This window comes from Epinephelus fuscoguttatus, linkage group LG2 (genome assembly GCF_011397635.1).
Source record: "Epinephelus fuscoguttatus linkage group LG2, E.fuscoguttatus.final_Chr_v1".
Classification (NCBI taxonomy): Eukaryota; Metazoa; Chordata; class Actinopteri; order Perciformes; family Serranidae; genus Epinephelus; species Epinephelus fuscoguttatus.
Window position 1 is genome coordinate 30,082,374 of NC_064753.1, and position 21,642 is coordinate 30,104,015.

Sequence of the window (21,642 nt, forward strand, 5' to 3'; positions counted from 1 at the left end):
CTAAAATCCTGGCTACAGCCCTGGTATCAAGCCATGTTGATATTAGATGTGAGTAAAATATTTTATTACACTTTAACTTCTCTCCTGATGATTGTAAAATATCAGTGGAAAGGGACAGTATCTTCCAAACTGCCAAAAAGTATTGAGCTTAGGCAAACCAGAGGTAAAGGTGCCACTGTTTCAAAGGATATATTTTCAAAGGCCCTGTCTACACATATACAGATATTTTTGATAACTCTTGTCCACATGCAAGCATCTTATAGAGGGTAAAACATGTAAAGTTAAATGTATTAGTTTTAGTGTGGTTTGCAGAGGTCCACTGGTATGGAATGGTATTGATAACACTGTAAAAAAGTCATTATCTGTGTCTATTTTCAAAAAGAGTCTCAAGAGGCAATTACTACAAAAATATGTTAAAGCATGAACACCCTAAACGGCTGGGAAATTCTTCACCAGGGTAGAAATTCTCTGCCATCCAGGTCATGGTAATCTTAATATCGTAGGCAACTAGACTTAAGTTTCTTCAAGACCTTTCACTTCTCATCTTCTTCAGTTCTAACAGACCACTGCTAAACAGAGGAGGTGGCCTACGACACCACTTATCACCCACCTACAATGCAGTCTTGCGATCCCTTCCCAAACAACTTAACACCCATTCACACCTGGACCCATCCAACCCTAATGACACACATAATGGCCGGTTGGTCATCGTTGAGGTCACATGTGACTCTCCTCTGCTTAGGAAACCTTGTTGAGGTCACACATGAACTCAGCGGTTCTGTAAGGGTTCACACCCACACAGAGTTTGAGGTCCCGTTTATACGACAACGATTTCAGCTGAAAACGGCAAGCTTCAGTTGCGTTTTGGCCGATCGTTTACACGAGAGCAGTGTTTTGGGTGCCTGAAAATGCAACGTTTTTTCAGGGTTTTTTTTAGAGAAACCGTTGTCGTCTAAACAGGGCCTAAAGCCTGCGACTCCACACCAGTCAGTCAGAACTGAAGAAGCCTCTTGGATGAGAGGTAAAGCGTCTTCAAGAAACTCAAGCAAGTCAAGCTGCCTGCGATATAGCACTTATGATGAGTAGGTTACAAATGTTACTGTATATTATGTGCAATTTTTTTCCTTTAAATTTTAAAGTGTGTTCATAAACACATTTTAAAATACAATTTGCTGCATGTCCTGGCCCCTATTCTCAAGCTTTCAATAGCTTATTAAGGTGTTCCATCTCACATCTCCATTATTTCTTATGAAGTGCACTTGTATTTTTGTTTTGTTTCTGAGAATAAAATTGTGAAATCTGAAATCGAACAAAGTGTTAGGTCACTAGAACAGATTTTTCAAAACACCTTCTAAGGTGCAGATTTTTCAAAACTCCAGTTACTGTGAATCTGTGGGGACGAGTAAAATAAAGCATTTGGAAACTGACTATCAGTTTGTTAATGTTTTCTTAATGCTGCATGGTCCAATGACAACTTTACTTTTCTAATTACGAACAAAGCTTTCTGCTGCACCTAGTGTTTTGCTCCTCCTCAGCGTCCATGCTTTATAGTGTGTTTTGTTTCTGAGAATAAAATTGTGAAATCTGAAATCGAACAAAGTGTTAGGTCACTAGAACAGATTTTTCAAAACACCTTCTAAGGTGCAGATTTTTCAAAACTCCAGTTACTGTGAATCTGTGGGGACGAGTAAAATAAAGCATTTGGAAACTGACTATCAGTTTGTTAATGTTTTCTTAACGCTGCATGGTCCAATGACAACTTTACTTTTCTAATTACGAACAAAGCTTTCTGCTGCACCTAGTGTTTTGCTCCTCCTCAGCGTCCATGCTTTATAGTGTGCCGCAAACAGGACCAGATGGGCGAACGAGCAGATGGTGGGACACTTTCCAGAGTGGGATTGTTGTCGGTGAGGATTGGATGGAAATCTTTTGCATGTCCCGAGCATCAATTGTATCTTTAAGTGAGCTCCTTCATCCCTAATCACATGGGAATCAATGGTAATAAGATCTCTAGTCGGTGTTCTGTAAAAGGCAACGTTAGCCTGTTCACTTTTTGACCTTTGTGACGAAGGGAGACTGCTGAGGATGGCTAACACCAGCGAGCCCCTGGAGTTGTTTTCGGTTCTAGTGTGGACGGAGATATTTTGTAAAACGAAGGCCGTGTGAACAGAATTATCTGTTGTAAAATATCTGTTTTAAAAAATATTTGTATGCATGTAAACAGGACCTCAATTTTGAAGAACTGTCAATAGAAGTGGAAGTCATAAGAATAAGCAGCATTTTAAGCAGCTAAGATTTTTTCTGTTTTTGAGAAGAGTAAAATTAAACTTACTTCACCATTTCAGACTGAAACTTTTTCATCTTTCAGGTCACCCTACAGTGAAGACCACTACATCAACACAAAAGAGATGAATAGTCTTGCAACACTTCAAATTGCATGTCATTACATCATTATGTACCTCTCCGCTATGACAAACAGCCACCTCAGCTACTGGCCAGACTAATCAGGTCTTATCATCACTCTTCTCTCTCTTTCTCTCATTACCTCTTTTCTGGTGTGGTTTCGTTCTCTTTGCTTGCTGGAGCTTCCTGTAGATCTGGGAGGTTGGCAAAGTCATCCTGTTCAGCCAGCCCGATTGCTAGAGACAGAACAACCATCTTCCCCTCACTGGACACACAGACAAACAAGACATCACCAGACCACACAGGTGTGTAGACAAATAGGCACAGGGACGGACATACACACATACACACAAAAAATACAAACGGGCAGTGACAGAAACACACGCAGCACACATTCATTTCACGTACAAAGAGAGAGTGGGAGAAAGGTGGTAGACTGTTGTGAGGACACTATTTCATCTTAACAAATGTTCAGTCTTTACACTGCAGTGCAACTCAACCAGACCTGTGTGCTATGGAGTGAGTTAAAAATACAACACAGGTTTTGTTAATCTGACACTTTAGTAACACTTTACTGCATGCATGTCTTGCCATTTTGTGTACCAACTATTTCACTGTTTTATTTAAACAGCTGGTTTAATGTTAATATCAGTGATGATTATTACTGTCAAAACATTGGATTTCATTGCTTTATTTCCTTCCCTCTGCATGGAGATACAGTTGGAGGGTGTAGTTTGGTTGAAAGAAAATAGTTCCTACATGAAACTGCTCACAACAAGGTCTGTGATTATCCTGAACAACCAGAGGCCTGTACTACGAAGCAGGATTTGGAGTTAATGAGATAACTACAGAGTTAATTCTGGGTTTTCAGTGCTATGAAGCTGGTTCTCTTTTTACTGGGATAAATCACTGTGGCAACTTATGCCTAACAGCTTACCTGCTCTGGAGCAAGTTAACTTAAGAGTATCATATCACAGCCTGTTAACACCCCAACCTCTGATCAGTCAGATCACTGAAGATAAAAAATAACCATGGGCAAAAGTCCGGAGTCTCAGGTAAAAAAGAGAGAAAAAAAAAGAGTAGCCTATATAGTGTTAAAGGTCAGTAATAGTAGGTCATTTCATCATTTCAGGGCTCCATTTCCACAGGTTTTAAAACAGAGCTTTGAACAAACAGAGAGATCGTTTACACACTAAATTCACAAATTTAGCAGGATCTTAACACATGCAGAGTTTATTTTAGTCCCCAGTGATAGTGTTGATATTTTACACTCTGATTCCATCACTGCAGCTCAAAATAACATTAGACATCTGTGTTGTGAGAACTGTAAAAAAAAAAAAAAGAAAAAAAAAAAGATAATATTTTATCAGTGAAATAATCAACAAACTGTTAATCAGCTCCACTTAGTATCAGTGCAACATTCCGGGTACTCCAGCTTCCTCCCACAGTCCAAAGACATGCAGGTTCATCGGTGACTCTAAATTGTCCGTAGGTGTGAATTTGAGTGTGAATGGTCGTCTGTCTCTATGTGTCACCCCTGTGATAGTCTGGTGACCTGTCCATGGTGTATCCCACCTCTCGCCCAATGTCAGCTGGGATAGGCTCCAGCCCCTCCGCGACCCTCAAGAGGATAAGCGGTTATGAAAATGGATGGATAGATGGATCACACACCATTGAGATTTTCAGTACTTTTTCATCTCATATCATATGGAGCAGCCTATTTCATTCATGGTTCTGATGGTGTCACTCATGGTGTCACTCCTCTGTCACATGAACGTGCTCATGGCTGGATAGGAAAACCCAGAGTGACTGAACTTAACTTAACTTAACCAGCTTTGTGGTACCAGTTATCCAGACAACCAGTGCTAGAGTTAGTCAAACCAGAGAACAAAAAGATATCCTGGGTAAGCTGAAACGGCGTAGCATTTCATAGTACAGGCCTCTGGTAATGATTTCTGGAAAGAGATGTTGCTGTTTGGTGTTTCAGTTATTTTTTTTTTGTGCTTTGAGCACCACAAGCCGAGTGCCACCTAGATCCATTACATTCAAGAGAGGACAGACGTCTCTACGGCTGATATCTCCAACACTTGGCAACTCACACCAAAAAATCTAGTCTGTTAAATAGCACTATATGTAAGTGGAAAAATATGTATTGTTGTTTTGCGTGTGAACTGTCCCTTTAACACTAATACTAATATGATACTTTTAAGTAATTCAATGAAAATGTTCTAATCTGGCACATAGATTCATATAATCAGAAAACACAATCTGCCATTGCCATCATCAGTATTCTACTTTACACAAATAATTCATGCACAACCCTCAGCTGTGCGGCAAATTTTTTCTCTTTTCTTGTATTAGAAACTAAGACTACATTAGAGGTCAGAGGAAAATAGATTTGCTGTCGCAGAAACGAGATCTAAAGACTGTTTTTTTCCTTTGCCACCGCCTTAACCAACCCTCTCTGAGTGTGCTATTAAAAGCCATCCAGCCTTTGAATTACTACAAAGTCTTATTCTTACATTTGGGATAATGCGCAGTGCCCATCATGACTTAATGTTCTGTATGCTGTAGCATTAGCATGAGCAGCTTCTGTTGCAGAATCAGATGATTTTGCTTTTCTTTCGTTCTTTAACACTGACATGATGTTGTATGGGTCAAAGCAGAGTACCTCATGCATTCCTAATATTAATAGTTTTAGAGCAAACTGTGTCTAATTAAAATGCAGGGGATGACACCAGGGATATTCATCATGGGCCAACCTTTGATATATAACCTGTTACAAACATACATAAAGTGCTTCTTATTATAATTCATTGCCACAGTGTATAAGGTTATATAATGCATCAGTGCACACTGTGTACTCACAGGAATGCATTCAATTTAAAGTGTTTTTTAATCCACAGTAGATACGGTCGTCATAGAAATGTGTTTGGCTGAAATAAGCATCATTAACAGGAAGGCTTAGAACCACTGATGCCTCCATGGCTTTATCATCCTCTGTTATCTGTTTCCTAGACAAAAAATAAATGTGGTAAAAATAGAAATGCAGAAACCTAAAAAAAGGATTGGAATTGTTTCCGAGAGGAAAAAAATAGAGGCAATCGAAATGACATGCAGGGAAAAAAAGGAAGAAAAAGCAGAAAGAAATCCATGAAAATTGAGGTGGCCTTAACAAAAACCTGCAACAAAGAAACATATCAAGTTGATTTTCAGCCGTTATTCTCCCTCTAAACATGCCTGAGGTCATTTAAATTACGTCTCACTGAAGTATGCTGCACCGTGAATTCAAGAGGCCATGCAAACGGTGACCTTAACAAATGAACATTTGCCCACAACTAACCTTGTAATTCACAGTCCTAAAATAACAACCCACATGTAGGCACATATTGTACACTATGCTGGCTTCTCATACTGTCCTCTTTGCCTCCACAATGCTCTTTTCTTTCCTTTGTACAGCCTCTAACATAGCGTGCTGTTCCAAGGACCACCTTTGTGTATTTACTTTACCACAGTCATTTCTTTAAGGGCAATTCAAACATGATTTTTCTCATTTCTTGCATCCGTAAACATCAGCTGGCTGCCAATTTTAAGGAATAATTAAAAAGCAGTTACCATGATTTTCCATTTTTATCTTGTAGATTCTGGCTTAGATGTTGGTTTGACCAGGTTATGAATGACAGAGGGTGTGTTCTTACATAATCACAGAGAATGGAGATAATAAAAACAAATTGAGACATATGTGTCACGTTCCTTGAACTGTGTGTCAATATGAAACACTAATAAAACACAATCAAAACATCTTAAACCCTGCCAAGATTAACCAAACACTAGGGTTGGACCAATGTAAAAAATGTAAAAATGTTCAGAACGATCTGATATTAAGCCAAACATCACACTGGACCGACATACTGAATTTTGCCATTAGGTGTTGCGTTTGACGCTCCAGTCACTCCAGACTGGAAAATAATGACATTGTGCCCTAACAGCAAATGAGTGTCAAACTATTGTTTCCCATTGTGTAAAATCTGAGCTCTCCATGTACACTGAATTCTTTCAATATGTACTTCTGTTACATCCTGTAAGCAAACAACATTCCCATCAGCTGTGATCAGACTTGAGATGTAACTGCTTAAAAGATGGGTGGGTAGCCTTTTTGCCATCTTCCATGTTTTATATTGTGATATTTACTGAAAATTACATACTATATAGCCAACAGTAGTCTTGTGTGTTATTAGCGATGGTCATTTACCAGAAGCTTTGAGCTCCCTGGCAATCTCCTTCCAGCCAGCTGCCACCTAATCTAAGATTTTGTAATGAAATGAGTTGATGTTATGTAGACAATTCCTCATTTCTTCATAAATCAGCTGTTTGTGGCACTTTCATAGCAAGCGACAGGAATAAATAGAAACAGGACAAAAGTCACATCATGTCGCTCGCGTCCAGTTAGGACACTTCTTTTATCTGCTTCAAATTCACAATGTTGCCATTTTATTGCAGTTTTACTTTTCTAACTCAGCCATGTCTCCTCTTGCCACCCCAAAAAACACACAACCTTTCTTGTAAACAAATATAATGTGCACTGCTCTTCCCATCTCTACTGAAATTTAATCTCCTTCGAGTTGCTGTGCTTGGCTCATGGCCTGTCAGACACTAGTGGCTCCATAAATCTGTTTGTAAATATATAAAGCAACACATTCTCACTCCACCCTCTTTCCACGTCCACATACGTGGATGGGGGCGGCAGTAGCTCAGTCCAAACAAAATGCGTGCGTTGGTTGTTGACGTTCTGGGACGCCGTGTAAAGTTCTGCCTGTTACATGTATCGTCTTCTTTCAAGATACACTTCTGTTTTTACAGGAAATTTATATTTACATACAGTCTCTTCAAGAATAAATGCACCACGTCAATACAACACCGCGAATCGCCTTTTTTCCCCCTTCAACAACTAAAGCACATGGTTGGGTTTAGGAAATAAGAACAGGCTTTGGCTTTATAATCTTAAGGGATGCGAACACTGATTCTCCAGGGTGAAAGTCAGTGTTTGTTGGACCTATCCACCAGCCATCCCACCCTCCGACTTTCACTGCCTTAACTTTCCCCCTGATGCCGCCGGGCGCCATTGTACCTTAACAGCGACTGGCCGCGTATCATGCCGAGATTAGAGGAAAGCTGTTTTTGTCGATGACACCGCAAGTCACTGCGCAAGCGCTGGATTTCAATTTCAACTTCGGAGTGAGATCAGTTATAAACATACTACAATGTTAATCACGTTGTAATATTGCTTTTTACTAATGCAATACAAGTCGGATTTAACGCTGTGACTCTGTTGGCACAGGTTGTTGATGCTGGCTACTTTTCAATTTGCAATAATATATCATCATGGCAAATGCTGGTTCAGCTGGTTTGCATAAAATCAAACCGGTTTAAGCTCATACACCAGAACAGACCAGCAAAACTGGAAATCGACCCATCTCTACCAGATACTAAGTTACAATAAGATTATACAATAAATATAATCAGATAGCAAGAGGATCACCAGCAATATGTCGTCCTTTTTTGCTTGTGACTGATTATTTTTTTATCAGTTTCTCCATATTTTTCTTTAAAACTTCTTCCTCTCATCTCTCCATATCTCACACTTCTGATCTTATTTCCCAGTCTGCATGCACTTTCTGTAGTGCATTCCCTCCTTAACAAGAGGCTGTTTGTTGGAGCAATATCGACAACAAGAGGAACACATTAGCACTTGAGAGACCACTGGGGATGTGTAAACAGTAGCAACATGAGGCTCGTCGATAAGGTGAATGGATTTGTATAGATGTCCAAAAAAGACACGCGCACTCCAACCGGAGGGCTCTGAAATCATTACCACCTACACCGCCTGTATTGATCTGAAATGTACGCGGGGAGGCTCAGTTGCCACACTGTGTGACAGGCATGGACACACGTGGAAGGTGAAACTGCTGCGTTCGGTTGTTCATACCCCACTGATCACACGATATCCCCTCTCACCACAGTGTGTTTCCCCCTCGGGGTCAACAACTGATGTGTTTGGTCCAGTGAGATTCATGAGGACAGGGACGATGGGCGATGCCACCTCCCTATATACGTGCCCAGCCTTATTTGAATGATGATTCACATAGGCAGGGAGGTCACTGGCCTGGAGACACTGTTAATGGGAAGACACGCAAAAAGTGCAGGAGTGTGGAGCTGTGTGCATGGATGTGTGTGAGTGTCTATGTTCACGGGCAGGAGGGGAGGGGGGCGGGGCGTTTACGTGATGGTGCTTTGTGGAGCACATCATCTGCAATCTATCATTCAAGTCAAGCGGAGGAGGAGAGCTCTCCGTGCTCACCATCTCAAAACAATCAGTAGCCTTCGCACACCAGCAGCCGTCCTACTCAGCAGTGGATGAATCGGAGAATCACTGGTGTCAGAAAGACTGTAATGATCTTTGCTAACTGTGGGGTGAAACAATACTTCTTCTGAACCCTGGTCAGTTTAGTTGTGGTTATTTTATCATGTGTTACTGAACGTTTTTTGGATCAATTCTGTGTCATGTAGAGACTTACAGTGCACTAACTGCAGTTTAAGTGTAAATGCAGTTTATTTAGCTATTATGCTTCATGCATTTTTATTCAACAAGTTCAATCTCTGTTTAGGAATTAGCATTTTGACAACTTTCCAATGCTGCCGAGCAGTTTAGAGTCCTAGTGAAATGGACATTAGAACATCTTTAGCTTCTATACTGTGATGTATTTTCCAATGAAATGGAATATTTAAGCAGTGTGCAGCTACAAGAGGGATTTAAATCAAATCCTTTGCATTTGATTATACTATCAAAAATGGGCAGGCTTGGAGTTTAGCAGGATATGGAGCAACAATGAGCTACACCTCCCTCACCATTAGACCAAGAGGATAACCAGTAGGAGAGATGGGTAAATGAGATTAATGAGTGAATGAATTAGACCTTGGCTCAGCCACATTGTTTTGGAAATGAAAGGTTTGATCATTAAAAAGTGGGTGTGTCATAACATTAAAGCCCCAGTGGTCCAAGAGACAGAATAGTGGTATCCATCATTGTCAACTGTTTGCTCCATGTAACGTTAGTGGCTGAGGCTGCTAAAATGCCTTGCACATAATCTGGAGCAGACTTATGCTACTTTCCTCAAGTGGATAAATTCTGACCCATGGCCCATAATGATGGCATTTTGGGTAAATGAATACAAACTGAAGTAGCGTGCTAGCTCTAGCTCCATACAGCTGAAACTTACAGATTGATTGATGGGTGGACGTCATGATATTATTGGTTGAAAATGGTTGGTCAGTGATTTTTGTACCCAAGGCACCCCAAAGGGCGAGCCAAAATCTCAAGGCACACCTGTATTTATATCTGTACAAAATAGCTTCTATAATGTGTGTTATCTACAAGTCCATACCCATTGAGTACAGCATACCATACCATGACTTAGTCATACCAAAAATTAGAAAAAAACAACAACATTTGGCCACAGGGGGAGCCACAGCGATTGAGCCATTTTTAAGCATTTTTCTGTTGTTATAGCGCCACCCAGTTGCCAATTAGAGTTAAATTTCTCCAGTCACCTTGAGGTGTCCTGTTCTACATATCTACCAAGTTTATTAAAAATCGATATGGCGGTTAGGCCTAGATAAGAAATTAGCTCTCTAGTGCCCTTGTTTTGTTTGATGGGGTCAATAATGGAGGGGTCCCCTCAGATTATGTGTGGTCATAATGCCTACAAAGTTGCGTGGTGATGGGTGAAACCCTTGAGATGTTATACACCTTTATGTGATGAGCCACACCCTCTGCAATATTCATTGCCTTATAGAAGCTCAGTTTTAGTAAGTTTTCCAACTTTTGCCAAGAGGGAACTTTAGATATTGGTCCCTAGATTATGTTCATCGAGTTTCATGCAGATCAGTCAAACTTCCTAGGAAGAGATTGATTTTAAGTGTAAAAATCTGTTACGGGATCTAATTTGTTCCTCATGAGGAGAGGCATCTCTGTGCAAAGTTTCATGTCTCTACGACATACGGAGCATGAGATATGCCCATTCAAAGTTTGCAATTTCAATCGGTTGCTATAGCGCCCCCCTTTGGCCAATTGATGTAATATTGCTTCATTCGCATCCTCCCATGACCCTCTACCACTGTGCCAAATTTCACACTCTTATCACGCCATAAGAAAAAAAACAGAAAAAATAAGACAGGTAGCTTTCATGATTCTGTCTACTGACATTTTTCTTTTCTCTTTTCTTCCGGTGGTAGGATGTCTTCGCTGGAGCTTTGTTGTAATTTGCTCTGTACAATAAAGGGATCCATTGTCACATTCACAGCTTTCTCCTTTTAAATGTTATCATCCCTCACACTGGCTGCCTATCAGGGCTTTTGATGTGTCACACACTTATAATTCCCATGCTCAAGTGGTAACAAATATTTCCCTGTTAAGTGTTCTTTTTTTTTTTTTAAATAACTAAAAAATAAATAAAATAACTTAAATTAAATTAAATTAAATTACATATTTTAGCTAGGGTTTGCCTCTTTACTAGGAAATCGGTACACACAACATACTGATACAGTCAATTAAAAATTCGATCATAATTTTTTGTATAGGCCGAGTTGAATATTGCAGTGATAATGTGGGGTTATAACAAAATCCCACGGCATCACAGCACACCACTTGAGAACCAGTGATATAAAGAAATGTTTTTTTTGTGTGTATGTGCATATGCAGTTAAATAGTTGCACAAAATTTCCAGGTATATTATCTTAAAGGGTTAAAAATGTTTTCTTTTTTTTTTATATTTCATCTTAACTTTAAGTTGTTTCATGGCTCCTCCATACTGCTGTATTGCCATGAATATAGACACAAAAGATCCACAAAGGGAAATAACCTTACAACACCACCTACATGTTACTGCAACTGTGCAGTCCATGCATGAATGCTGAGAAGATGCACACATACAACAGAGGAGCCATTTTGTTAAGGCTGGTTTCACGAAACCTTTTCAAATCCACTTTAATTCATGAATGCACTTTCGACAAGTTAAACCCAAGTTTGTGTTTTTTTCAGTCAAACACAGGATGAGGACTGCTGGTATAAGCCTGTCATTGGCCGCCATTTTCCAGATGGAAACTCCTCCTGTTCTGCCATCTGCACGTTACCATTTTTAAAATCCCTGTTGCTACGTGAAACTAGCTTACATAGGTAGACCTATCTCCATAGTTCGTTTTGGTGCTGCATGTGAAACTTCCGAGCTAATGTTTTATGTGACTTTTACTTTTGCAGAGTTTTTGCTATTACAGTGCCAGGGCTCACTTCCCAAAGAGAAAATGTTTCACCAAAACAAGTTCCCTGCCAACAATGTTTTACAAGGGCACTGTTGCTGCATCTCGGGCTTAACAGCACCCAAGACAATTGTAATTGGTTTAAAGAAATACAAACAACCCAGAGCGTTTTTTTAGTGCAGACTCCTGATGGGTTCAGCCAGACCTTTCTCCAGCACTGGCACAGCGGAGGTCTGGCTATGTGAGAATAGGTTTTCATTAGACCCTCTGGAGTTACTCAGTATTTGCAATATATACAATACACGTTAAATATATGACATTATTCAGATGTAAGATCTACACCTCTGCATTCAGTGGTCTGTTTTCAATTGCCAGTGTGCACAAACTCAAACAAACACACACACACAGACACACGATGACAAACAGAACTGAAAGGCCGTCCAAAAATCACTATGCAGCATACTCACAGAGAATATAGTGTCTGAGAGAGAAGACTGCTACTACTGATGGCAGACACGCTGACATGACTAGCTATTAATGCGCATAATGTGAAAAAATCTGACACATCTGACACATGCATCACATGCTACACCCTAAAAAATGATCATAGCTGATTTGAATCAATGTCTCGGGCCTCAACAACTTTTCACCATTTAAAGTTTTGCAAAGGTAGTGTCTCCTGTCACGTTTTTCTCATGCAACATTTCACAGAGCAGAAAACGTCATGACACTTACAAGAACGACTTGACATCCAGCCCTCTGTTGCGGATCTGCTCCATCATGTGATCCCAGCTGCCAGGATTTGACCTTGACCGGCCTGCCCCTGTTCCTCTGTACCGGGAGGCTCCAGCCGGACTCCCCCGGACCCCCCGCGGGCCCCCACGGTGGCCCCCGCCGCCTGGGCCTGTATGCAGCTGGCCCAGGCTCTGTGAGGTGACTGGGGGGTCGTTAGGGCCCGGAGGAGGCTGGTGAGTGAGGGGCTGTTGAAGGCTCTGCTGCCGGACCAGGGGCCGAGGGCGCGCCACGGCTGAGGACGGGATGTGCTCCAGGGTGGATGCAGACGAGAGGGAAGCGTCCCCGAAACTGAGCAGACACATGGGAGCAGCGAGGACAGAGATGGGTACAACAAGTAAGACATTGGAGTTAGCGATAACATGAGACACACAGGACAGGGCAGGTCGTTTTTTTAAGGATTTAGAGGAGATCAATGTAAAAAAAATAAAATGAAAATAACACATGATCATGTTGATATCAAACGGAAGAAGCAGAGGATAAAAATGGCAAAAACATATATAGATACAGCAGAGATTGAAATGTGGGAAAACAGTGTTTCAGCGGTGAATATCCAAGGGAGAGACGATCAAGAGAGAACAAACAACAAAGAAGATCAGTAAAAAGAGGGAGAGAGGAAGGAGAGAAAGAACAGAGTTGTCAAAAAAGCTTTAGATTACTGTTCAACATCTGTATAAAAAAACAACTGTGTAGGATTTCAAGCTTATACTGCATGACAGTGTGCGAGTGCATGGATGGGCTGGCATGCAACGTGTAAACATTCAATTATTCTTCTGCAAACTGATGTCAAAACAAACCTCTGCAGTGAAAGTGCAATTAAATTCAAGCCAAAAGTATCAGTATCACTCAAGTTGAGTCTCCATCTGCAGCGCTAAATTGTTTCTGTATGTTACCTCTCCCCCTAATTAGCCTTGACCTACTTCTCCCCTCAGTCTACCTCTAAGGTCCTGTCTGCTCCTGCTCCTGTTCTCTCTTCCCACTCTTCCCTTTACCTCCGCGCTTCTTAGCTCAACTGCTCTCCATCTCCTCTGTCCATTCATCTTTTCTCCACCCTCAGCCCTCACATCAATCTCTCTCCACACCACCTCCAATCAGTGTTCTTTAAGTCCGCTCTCTAATTACCGGTCTTCTACTCTTACAATCATGTAATAATGCTTCACCGCTTATCCTGCCTTCAATCTCTGCCCTGCCTGATAACTGTAAGCTTGTGCTAAACAGCTTCTGTCTGGAGCTAATGCTGCGAGGGAGGATTTACTGCCTGGACTTGAGTTGTGTTGGCGCTCGCTCTCCAGTATTAACTCGGCTCTAACTCTGCTGGAGAGCCAGGAGACAAGCCCCCTGAGGAGCAGAGCAATGCTGGATCAAGTAAATACAAGGCAGAGCTCATATACATGCACCCATGCATGCAGGCTTTCTCTCATACACACACACACACTCACAGATACACACATATTGCACGCCATTAGGTCTTTCCTGAGGACAGGCTTTGATGAGAGTGTTTATTTACTTGTGCATAATATTCTAACTGAATAAATGTAAATTAATGTATAAAAGTCTGAATATCTGTTGAGCAGACGTGTTACAGAGTTTTGAGGCGGGAGGAGATATTTTGGACATTTAAGGTTCCAGAGGTAAAAGTTTATTTTCTGCATCCAACGCTGCACTTTAAAGGCTCGGATGAATCCAAGCTGAATCATCAGTAGAAAAGATGAGCAACTGCATTTAAAGAACATCTGATTATTTAATAAAAGACAAAAATGTACAAGCCTATGTACATAGAATCCTAACTAGAGATGTTAACTATGACTACTAAGATGCATTTTCATAGGAAATATCCTATTAAAACTTTTATGTGTTCCTCTAACGACATGTGAAAGCAAAGGACTACACTTTTAAATCAGTTTTGTTTTGGGTTCTTTGGCAATTTCGGCACAGTGTTTTGTTTTCAAAATCACCAACAAAGTGTTTTAAATTTGCTGCAGTTCTGATTTGCACCTGTGACAGGCTTCTTCTCCACAGCAAGTGTAACTAAGGCTTACGGTTATCACAGTATTTAGGGCAATCTGCTGTACCGAGCTGACCGAGAAGGCATGATTTCTAAGAAACACAGTTGGAATAATTACTTCTATGGCCCTAAAATGAACCTATGTGATCTAAATGTAAAGCTGAAATTAATATTTACAGCAGCTCCTCACACTCTGAAATCTTTTTCATTTTTTTTCTTCTCATCATTGATGGCTGTGTGCACGTACATTTGGAGCTGACTCAAGTCATCTTCATGCTCAAGTAAGTTGAAACACTTCATTGTTTCAAGTCATTAATTGGCAATCATTGAAAAACAACAAAAACTCTTGAATTTAAAACTCATAAACAAACAAATAGTAAGGTGGATATATTATCCTTTTTATTGTGAATCATGAGTGTGAGTTTTAATGAACTCAAGATCTTAACTGTGTCCATTGAATATGTGGTTTTGGACAACCAACATTTCCAAATCTCAAAATATTAAATATGGAAACGCAAAGACACAAGTTTTGTTTCAACATTTGGGGCACACATGTGAAACAAGGGTTTTGGGGTCCTTCACTAAAAAAATGAAAGCACCAGAGAGTTATTTTTTCTGCATTCTGGTTAATTTCTATGCACAAATTGTCCTTTTTCTGCATCAATTTCTGGTGGAAATGTCTTATGTTTCTTAAAAACAAAAGTCCTTGATTACTTTCATGCTTTTATTAGGAACAAATGCACATGTTGTAAATACTAAGGGGGACATGACCCCTGTATCCCTCCTGAAATCTATGCTTATAAGGGACTGTCACATTTGGGCAATTTCATTGATTAATAAAACTGTTGCCCATTAACTTTGTGTCAATCAAACAATTGATTAAATGACTAAATTCTGCAGCTCTATTTTTAAAGTTTACCTAACAACAAACTATTTTTAAACTGTAATATATGCTATACAGGTTTCAGTTTTGCTAAGATCACATTTTCCTGCCACATGATGGATCGCTCCTCAGGTGAAATCACAACACTTGTCATGTGCCATGAAGACTGGTGGACAGAGGTGAAATGAAATGCTAGAAATATAAAAGGAAAGGCATGAAAGCGTAACAACACACCACACAGAAACTCTTTGTTTTTGACCATCTGGGCATACAAACCAAACACTGCAGCTATGGTACAGTCACATGTGGATATAAAGAATAAATAGAGAGAATCCAGGGGCACACATAGAAACTATATATTCAGAGTATTTCTGAGTCTGGCAAACATGTTATCATAACTGACATCATGATAAATCAATACATCTGGCTGGATTCATGGTGGCATTAGGCCAGACAGCTGGGAGCCAGTCCATGTGCTAATAAATCTTTCCAGTCTGTTCGGTGTCATAAACTTGGCCAAGAATTTACTCATTTTAAAAATCTGAAGGCTCCACAACACAAACAGAGTCCCTTCCTTGGTTGTTGCATGTGCGTGTGCTTTCGGGTGCTGTACATTTTTATTGTCTCCTGTATACATCTGCACAGCACCAGCACCAGTCATTCATATTCCCTGAGCATGGGCCCTCTTTATCTGCTGTATCCTATTACTGCCTTAGAGGGTTATTTTCACATTTCTTCTTGCTTGAAAGTCAATTAAGATGACTATAAACCTTGAATGATTTTGTAATTAAGGAAAATTGAGGAGGGTGAAGAACAAGGAGACAGTGTCAGAGCGAGAAAAAAAAAATACCAACAGTGAAGACTGAGCGAGAGCGTGAGAGAGAGACAGACAGGGCGGAGAGGTAAATGCCCAAAAATAGAAACCAATTCCAGAGGAGAAATGGAAATACAGGTAGATCTGAAAGGAGGAGTGACAAGAGTGACGAATAACACAATGCGAAATCAAGTCCAAAAATTATTTTGCAAGTCTAATTGTCGTGTTGTTAAAAAGCCACACGCTGTATCATTATAAGATTTACTTTGTTCAAAGCAGTCAAACACCAAGAATGATTCACTGATTGTGCGTGGAAGCAATTTATAATCTCTATAAATATCAATTCTGAAGGCAGAGTATTGCTCTCTTGTTTCTAATCAATCTACTGTATCATAACAAGGACACAGTGTTGTAGATACAAAGCTGAATGACTGTATGAATGAATGAATGAAGGGGTGAATGAATGAATCTACACACCACACTTGTTTATTAATCTATTCCACTATGTTTTGCTCTGGATTTATTAAACAAACTGCTCAGGCGATTCAGTACAAGAGACTGTTTGATTATCTGGGCTACGATTTACATACAGAGATCCTACAGTGGATTTATTATTCATTAGTCTCTTCAGTGTGCTAATGTTGTCTTCCAAAAGAAAGCAGCTTCCAATAACTGCCATTTGTTTTAGCATTTCTATACCCAACTCACACACAAGGTACAGATTATTGTTTAAATACAGAGCATTTATACAGCTGATAGTGGCATCTAGGCTCTGAGCTCATCGCTGCTTGCGAGCATACGTTTAATGCTCAGCACAGCTGGAGATCAGTTAGTGAAGATAGCAAACACTTGAGTTTAGACACTTGTTTACTCCAGCCATTTTGCTCTGTGTTACAATACGATTGTGTGATTGTGCTGTGATCAGTTGCCCAAAGTTTCCAATAGTAAGAGCTGGGCTGAACCATATGGACTTGAGTGGTGCTTTCCAAGATGGCGGTCGTGACCCCCAAAGGGAGTCACATATTAAAGTTGATTGGTCATACATGATATGTGGGTAAGGATTGGATCAAAAGCATAAACTATTTTGTCAGTTTTGTCGGTTTTTCTACAATTATTTCTATTCCTTTGGTGAAATATTCAATACTTTTACATTTATCAGGGACCTAAAGCCCAGTTCAGACCAAAGATTTGCAACAAGATGAAATTGTTTTAGAACGTTGCACAGGAAAGTTGCAGTGGTATGAACTGACCCATCTCAGCTCGACTCAAGTCGATCAAGGGTGTAATCTGCGAGTTAGTCTGGCTCATCAGATGTAGGCTAAAAGCCTGCCATTGGGCCACTGATTTTGGCCTCCTTCCTTCCGCTATCTGCGTGTTACTGTTTTAGAATCCCCTTCGCTACAGGAAACAACAACAATCACCTCCGAGCTAACACCCTGCACGCTGAAAATGTCATGCTTTGACAAAAATTTGGTTTGTGCTTTATGTTGATCTGTTTTCTGACACAGCCAGTCGCAGGTGATTTGCCACATCTTTTAACTCTGGCAGCAGCATGCGCCAGTGACAGTGACTTCACTAATGTACCAATCTTTTCCACGTCACACAAGTTTCTGTGATACTATCGTAACAATGTTATGCTTGAGCCACAAACAGCCAGCAAGTTCTGGGATTTTAATGTGTCCAGTGAGCTAGAGCTTCTGGAGGAGAAAGGCCATTTTAATGACAATATTCGCCCAATGTTCCACCAAAAGAAGTTCAACCTCGGCACTATTTTGCAAGAGCACTGTCGCCACATACTCAGCTTAGTGCCCGATAGCAAGACCATGACACAGCGTCTGGCTACGCAAGACTACCTGCGACTCAGCTTGTCAAGTTCAACAGCCAATCGGCTTGTAGCAAAGTCAGCTGGCCATGTCAGTTAGGCTACAAATTGTCGGCAGACGGCATGTGTGCTTGTTACGTTTCCATTGACACCAAGCCTGTCTCATTTACACACCTGCAGCTGTTGACACTTAATGTTGGTCTCTACCTTCATGATGTGGTGGTATTGGAGGGCGAGTCACTGCTGCTGCTGCTGCTGCTTGCTGTAAGTGCTTATGTCTCATACACATACTCGCTGACTGATTAATCTGCGCTGCTTATTCACATTATTGTGGCGTATACAGTCCATCTGAAACTCAGATTGTTTTTTTATGTTTTTGCCTTTTCATTGCTACTAGAAATGCAACAGCATCATCTCACCATTACTAGCTTCATTCATATTTTAAGAAGCACAAATTGTATTCAGGTACTAAATCAGCCCAAAAAGCTAAAAGTTAGACCAGAAGTACAGAGAGTCATTGCTAGTCATATTGGTGTAATCTGGCAGGTTTTCAGAATGTTGAAGACCAGCGCATTTTAAGTAGTCCATCTTAATATGAATCTTGGTCTGAATTGGGCTTTCAAGTGAGTGCAAACAGCTGCTCACCACTGTTACATATTGTATGAAATCTAGGATGAGGTCAGAAGTGGAATCTGTTTTGTTTTGAGTATCAACAGTAAAAATGTCAAATTTTAACGGGATTATTTGATTGTGTTTGCAGAGGTTGATAAACTGTGAAATTTGGTTAAAATGTAGCTGCACTGAATCATGTTTTAGCAATGGGTTTCTTTTGTATCAGTGGTCTAATAAAACTGCTCCCCTGCTGTTCATGCAACCCACTCTGAATTTAAAAAGCTGTTACTTCGGATGAACAAGCACGCCATCTTTGAAGATTTTCTGCGAGCATCTGTTTTGTTTGAAATTCTCGAAACTGTCACAGCCTTCAGTAAATTGGAGACTGCAGAGAAACAGCATGACTGTGTGGATTCACTTTGTCTGAGACTGTCCTGACATCAGCTGGTGGAGGGTTGGCAGCTGACATAAAAATGGTATTTGTTTATGAGTGACAAAGCTCTCTGTAGTCGAGGGACTTCAACCAGCAGTTACTCATGCATCACAGGTGCACTCCGCAAAAGAAGCTGGCCTTTCTTCCAGCCAGTCCTTACATTACCTCCATCTGCATGGTGTCAAACATTCCTTCTCTTCATGTCAATCTTTGAGTGTACATGCAACAGTGCCATTCACTATGTTTATACAAGCTCACACTCTGCCTTGATATCCACACCATGCTGTTGTTGTGCCCCCTGTTGCCCCTCATGCGTGCCCCCTGTCACCATGCGCCACTCACTTGCTAAACCGTAGGCCTCCGGCATGCATGTGGCTCTGGACCGTCTGCCAGCGCCCGGCCTTGCTGCCCCCCGTCACCATGCTTCGAACGCTGTCACTGCGACTGGGCCCCGCCCCAGTCCCAGAGCAAGCACCACCCCCGCTGTCACTGGTCCCCGGCGAGGGTCCAGCACCGCCCTGCCCACCCTTATCCACGGCCCCACTGGGAGGAGCAGCGGGCCGGATCAGAGACAAAGAAACACCGACAGACAGGAAGAAAAAACCAGGATACAAAGAAGAGAGAGAGACGGACAGACGAGAGACAGACGCACAGACGTACAGAGCCGGAGGGCAAAAGATTCGTCAGTGAAGTTAGTCAAACCGGTGAGTTAGACACTTTGTGAGCTCTCAGATCAGTCTCAAGTGTCCAGTATACAACAACAACAACAATCCTGAGCAGCCGCTGCTGGTCGGCAAGACAGTCAGTAAGTAAACAGTGAAGAGGTCTGAGCTGAGATTTACTGTGTAACCCTGTGAGTAAATTGGAGAGCACAGTTGTCTTTTTGTGTGGACTGAGACAAACACATCTGTTCCAAAGTGCAAAGGTTTTGTCTAAAACTGCACTGAATTGATGGCCATTGGATCGCTTTATAAAGACAAATTATAATGCCCAATTCACCTGTGTAGTACTAGCAAAGTAAAGAGATTTAATACATTAGAAATCAGTTTGCGAAAATATTTCAGGTGAGAAATAGGCCACAGAGTTTCAAGAGTTTGGAAATGCAGCAGGTCGACCTCATTTCCCTCCACACAGGGGACAGCGAAGACAAATCTGGCTCTGTGAATTGGGCATAATTGCTGCATAACAATGCAGATGCACCATCTTCAGGTTTTAAGATGCAGGTGATAATAGCAGAACACAAATGTCTCTCGTCTCTCAGCAACTCAGCTGCACATCCTTAGTAAAATCATGCCACCTAACCCACCCCGGCTGACCTCGACTTAAGACGTCACAGAGACGAGTACAGACAGAATGTCGGCTTCAGTACAGGGACCTTTCACTGACTGAGGACAAACCACACAACACACAGCTGCACACCAGGACAATGTCTTCAACAACATTTAGACATCAAGTGTAGGCTGGCGGTAAAATGAATGATTTCTCACCAAACAATTCAATATTTTCTGGCTACCTGTTGTGATTAACATGTCAATACTACTCTCAAAAGCAAGTTATCAATACCCTAAAAGCTGTCCAGTGCATACAATTCATTTTTCTGCAGCACTTTTGTTCTTTTGTCACCCTGACTCCTAGAAATTACATTTATATAAAACCAATTTGCAACAAATACACTTTGAGGAAAACACAATGCCGAGCAAATTATGGTTTCTATTAACATAATGGTGCTAATGTTGCTAGTTAACGTATCTGGCAAGGCACAAAATGTTGATACTGAACATATCGGCAAAGTGTTAACTGAAAATATATTTCAGTTGTTTTCCGACAAAACGGGCAATCTTGTAAAACAGTATCTACTCGCAGTGACTAATGAATTTTTTTACTACCTTTTAAATTAACATCTAACTAAATTCACAATCTTTCCCTAAATTAAAGTGCATCCTCCTCCCCAACTACCTCCTTCCAGAGCCTCAGTGCATAAATGTAGTGTTTGTTGTTAAGAAATGTCTCTGAACATTTTCCAGGCAGCAGTTACGTTGCCACTACATCGCAAATAACCCTCCGCTAAGTCCCCCCCCCCCAAGTGCAGACTGGCGGGTCAAAGCGTAGCATTAGCCAGCTCCACCAAGTGTCCGACAACGACATGGCTGCGCTTCACAGACTCTCAAGCAATCTAGAATTTAGAATTTAGAATTTATTTCAGTCTGCAAATAGAAATGAGCATCATGAATTAGTCTACAAATGTATGTAAATGAAGTCGCACCCTCTCACAGATGGCTGATACTTAAATAGTACAGTGCAGAACATTACAATGAAATTATTTAACATAATTTAGACACTTCTATCTATTCACATTTTCTTTATTTCCTGGCTTGTCTTGTGGATATCCAGCTAAACGTGTCTGGGACACCGGTAATGATGATACTTGCTACCTGGAGAGGTTGGAAGAAGATAAAGGTATCATCACTGTTCCAAAGTGAAACTCAAACCCTGAAAAGTGTAGGGTTAGCTAGCTAGCTAATAAAGGTATAGCCTAATGGAAGTTATACACATACTTCCTTCCTTT

General features: G+C 40.9%; 1 protein-coding gene across 2 annotated transcripts in view; it reads right to left on the reverse strand.

Moving 5' to 3' along the window:
- Positions 1-21,642, reverse strand: part of syt7b (synaptotagmin VIIb) — a 164,605-nt gene that overhangs the window by 41,800 nt on the left and 101,163 nt on the right. Inside the window, exons 5-7 of one of the 2 annotated variants that reach the window (XM_049604742.1) lie at positions 19,419-19,619; positions 12,451-12,798; positions 2,546-2,668 (exon numbers count right to left, since the gene is read on the reverse strand). In XM_049604742.1, the coding sequence (XP_049460699.1) occupies positions 2,546-2,668; positions 12,451-12,798; positions 19,419-19,619 (672 nt within the window). The remainder of the gene's footprint in view (positions 1-2,545; positions 2,669-12,450; positions 12,799-19,418; positions 19,620-21,642) is intronic. The other variant, XM_049604751.1, reaches the window with a different exon arrangement.